Source organism: Microtus ochrogaster, linkage group LG3, assembly GCF_000317375.1.
Source record: "Microtus ochrogaster isolate Prairie Vole_2 linkage group LG3, MicOch1.0, whole genome shotgun sequence".
Classification (NCBI taxonomy): domain Eukaryota; kingdom Metazoa; phylum Chordata; class Mammalia; order Rodentia; family Cricetidae; genus Microtus; species Microtus ochrogaster.
In genome coordinates, this window is record NC_022029.1 from 36,066,164 (window position 1) to 36,069,066 (window position 2,903).

Consider the following 2,903-nt stretch of genomic DNA (forward strand, 5'->3'; position numbering starts at 1 on the left):
CCTTTAATCCCAGCAGTTGGGAGGCAGAGGCAGGAGGATCTCTGTGAGTTCAAGACCAGCCTGGTCTACAAAGCTAGCTCCAGGACAGGCTCCAAAGCCACAGAGAAACCCTGTCTCGAAAAACCAAAAAAATAAAAAAATAAAAAGAACTTAACTGTTCTTAGAGTTGGCTTCTGTCAAACACATTGTGTAAAATTAGAGGCAGATTTAAGCAATATAAAGATAATTTCACAAATTTATATATATTGAGAGGCTGGGCGCTAAGGGTTTTTTTGTTTGTTTTTTTGTTTTTTGTTTTTCGAGACAGGGTTTTCCTGTGTAACAGTCCTAGAACTAGCTCTTGTAGACCAGGCTGGCCTAGAACTCACAGGGATTCACCTACCTCAGCCTCCAGAGTGCTGGGATAAAAGGTGCCACCACCGCCCGGCCGAGCTGTAAGGTTTTAAATAAAAGCTCAAAGACAACTCCAAAAACCCCCAAAAGCACTAGAAAAGAAAAATACTTTGTGCTTCAGATGCAAGGAATTTAAGAATTGTTGCGGGTCAGTATGTTTGCAAACTTTTAGTTTTGCCGCAATTTTAACTTTATCAGAACCCCTACCCCCCAGCTCTAACCCTTTGTTCAGGATGCAGAACAAACTTGGCGACAAATTAGTGACTGACTTGGTTAAAGGGACTGCCAGTCGGCGCAAACGGGAGTTCCTGAGGGAAGTCACCCCCTTGGAGGCCTGGGACTTCATAATGATCTTTAGCAGAATGGCGGGGTAAGGGGCGTTTTCACTCTGGTCAGTTTAATTACCTCTGAAGAGACTCAAAGATCACCGAGCAGAAGACTAGGCCAGGTAACCCAAACCGAAAGGTGGCGACAGCGACATCAGCAGTTAAACATTACAGACTTCCACAGAACGGTCTAATGCACCTGTACTACGGTCACTAACGCTGTCAGTTCCTAGGTTAAAATGAAGAGGTAGAAGGGTTGGGAAAAGGTAAGGAGGGCCGGTGGGGTTAAGGAAAGGGGAAGGGGAGGGGAGGGAGGAGGATGCCGCCCCGGAGGCCGCGGGTTTACGGGCAAGATCTTGCCGTTCCCATGGAAACGTATCCCTCCGCCCGCGACTCGAGTCGGCTTCTGATTTCCCCCTCCGCCCCGCCTCTAGGCTGTTTCCACCCAGCTCCTTTGTGCCGCGCAGAACGTTGACACGGCGCATGCGCCGGAGGAAAAAAAAAATCCCCGCCCGCCGCGTATATAAACGCGAATCCGGCCTCTTCCTTGTAGCGCCGCCGGGAGTGTCGACGAGGAGAGCTGTGCTGCCGCGTCCGTGCTACTCGAGCTGTGGGCACTGCGAGCGAGAGCCGAGTACGCGGACCGGCCATCATGTCACGCTACGGGCGGTATGGAGGAGGTGAGCGGCTGGGGCCCAGGGGAGGACGCTGCTGGTCGCGGCCCGAGCGGAGCGAGGCCGTGGGGTCGGCGCGGCAGTTGGAGACGGTTATTCCGCGTGCGTAATGGCGGCTTCGGCGCACGCCGTCCGAAGCCGGAGGCCGCGGGGGCGGGGTGTGGGAGGGCGAGCGGGGCCTGAGGGCCCGTGTGCGCCGTGGGGCTCGGGCACCGGGGCGTTTCGGCCTCCGGGCCGGGCCGAAAGCCGGTGGGACGGTCGCCGCTGCGGTGTCCCCCTTCTCCGCACTGCCGCCCGCCTCCGCTCCCCCAACCCCCGCCCTCGGCCGCCGCGGCTGCCATTTTGAGCACATTGACGACCGTGGTGGCGCATTTCCTCAGCGCTTTCCCGCCACTGGAGCGGGGAGATCCGGGGCTGAATTGGAGACGGGGCGAAGGCGGCCGCTGCGAGCTGCGCGTCGCCTCAGCAACTGGTTGAATTGAGGAAGGAGCGTGAGGGGAAGGAGAAAGAGCAATCGTTGCGACCGAGGACGGCTTTTTTTTGTTGTTCTTTTTCTTTTTTTCTTATTTTTTTTTTTTAGCCGTTTGGAGCTTCGGCCGCAGGGGCGGGTTTTTGGGTGAGCCTGCTCCTGCTGTGGAAGACGGGAACCGGTGCGGCTCTGCCCCGGGTAGACCTCTGGCTGGGCCGGGCCGGGCCGCTGGAGCCCGCGCGCTCTAGCTCGCCCGGGGCTGCCGGGACCGAGGAGGGGCGGGGCCCAGCCACCCCACGCCTTACCTCCACCACGCTCCTTGGCAGAGATTTTCTAAGGTTTCCAATCTATAAGGAGGCCAGAATTTTTTTATTTTTTTTATTTTTTTTGGGGGGGGTTTTCGAGACAGGGTTTCTCTGTGGCTTTGGAGCCTGTCCTGGAACTAGCTCTGTAGACCAGGCTGGTCTTGAACTCACAGAGATCCGCCTGCCTCTGCCTCCCGAGTGCTGGGATTAAAGGCGTGCGCCACCATTGCCCGAGGAGGCCAGAATTTGTTCACGAGTCGGGCTTTATTATTTCACGGGGTTAAGGCTACAATTTAGGCATTGATGGAGAGCCCCCCAAAAAGGAGTGAGGGGCATGGTGGCGCACGCCTTTTAGTCCCAGCTGCACTTGAGCGATGTATAGATAAATATTTGGAGTGTGGCTCTGTTGTAGATCACTGACTGGCTCAGTCTCCTTGAGCACTCCAAAACAAAACGTGCCGTTGCGCAGCTTAGGGATGGTCTGTTGTAAAGGAAGGAATTCCAGCTTAAGGTACACTTGGAATAACGCTTGCTTTATTTGCATTTTTAAACAGAAACCAAGGTGTATGTTGGTAACCTGGGAACTGGTGCTGGTAAAGGCGAGTTAGAAAGGGCATTCAGTTACTATGGGCCCTTAAGAACAGTGTGGATTGCCAGAAATCCTCCAGGATTTGCCTTTGTGGAATTTGAAGATCCTAGAGATGCAGAAGATGCAGTTCGAGGATTGGATGGGAAG

General features: G+C 54.7%; 2 protein-coding genes across 2 annotated transcripts in view; one reads left to right on the forward strand and one right to left on the reverse strand.

Moving 5' to 3' along the window:
* The window catches only part of LOC101985355 (tetratricopeptide repeat protein 39B-like), an 8,017-nt gene extending 6,993 nt beyond the window's left edge, over window positions 1–1,024 (reverse strand). The window contains exon 1 of the mRNA XM_005360765.2: window positions 799–1,024. The gene's annotated coding sequence lies outside the window, so the exon portion shown is untranslated. The remainder of the gene's footprint in view (window positions 1–798) is intronic.
* A 214-nt stretch (window positions 1,025–1,238) lies between these two features.
* Window positions 1,239–2,903, forward strand: part of Srsf7 (serine and arginine rich splicing factor 7) — a 7,986-nt gene continuing 6,321 nt past the window's right edge. Inside the window, exons 1-2 of the mRNA XM_013351342.2 lie at window positions 1,239–1,399; window positions 2,722–2,901. Coding sequence (XP_013206796.1) covers window positions 1,372–1,399; window positions 2,722–2,901 — 208 coding nt within the window. The 5' untranslated portion in view covers window positions 1,239–1,371. The remainder of the gene's footprint in view (window positions 1,400–2,721; window positions 2,902–2,903) is intronic.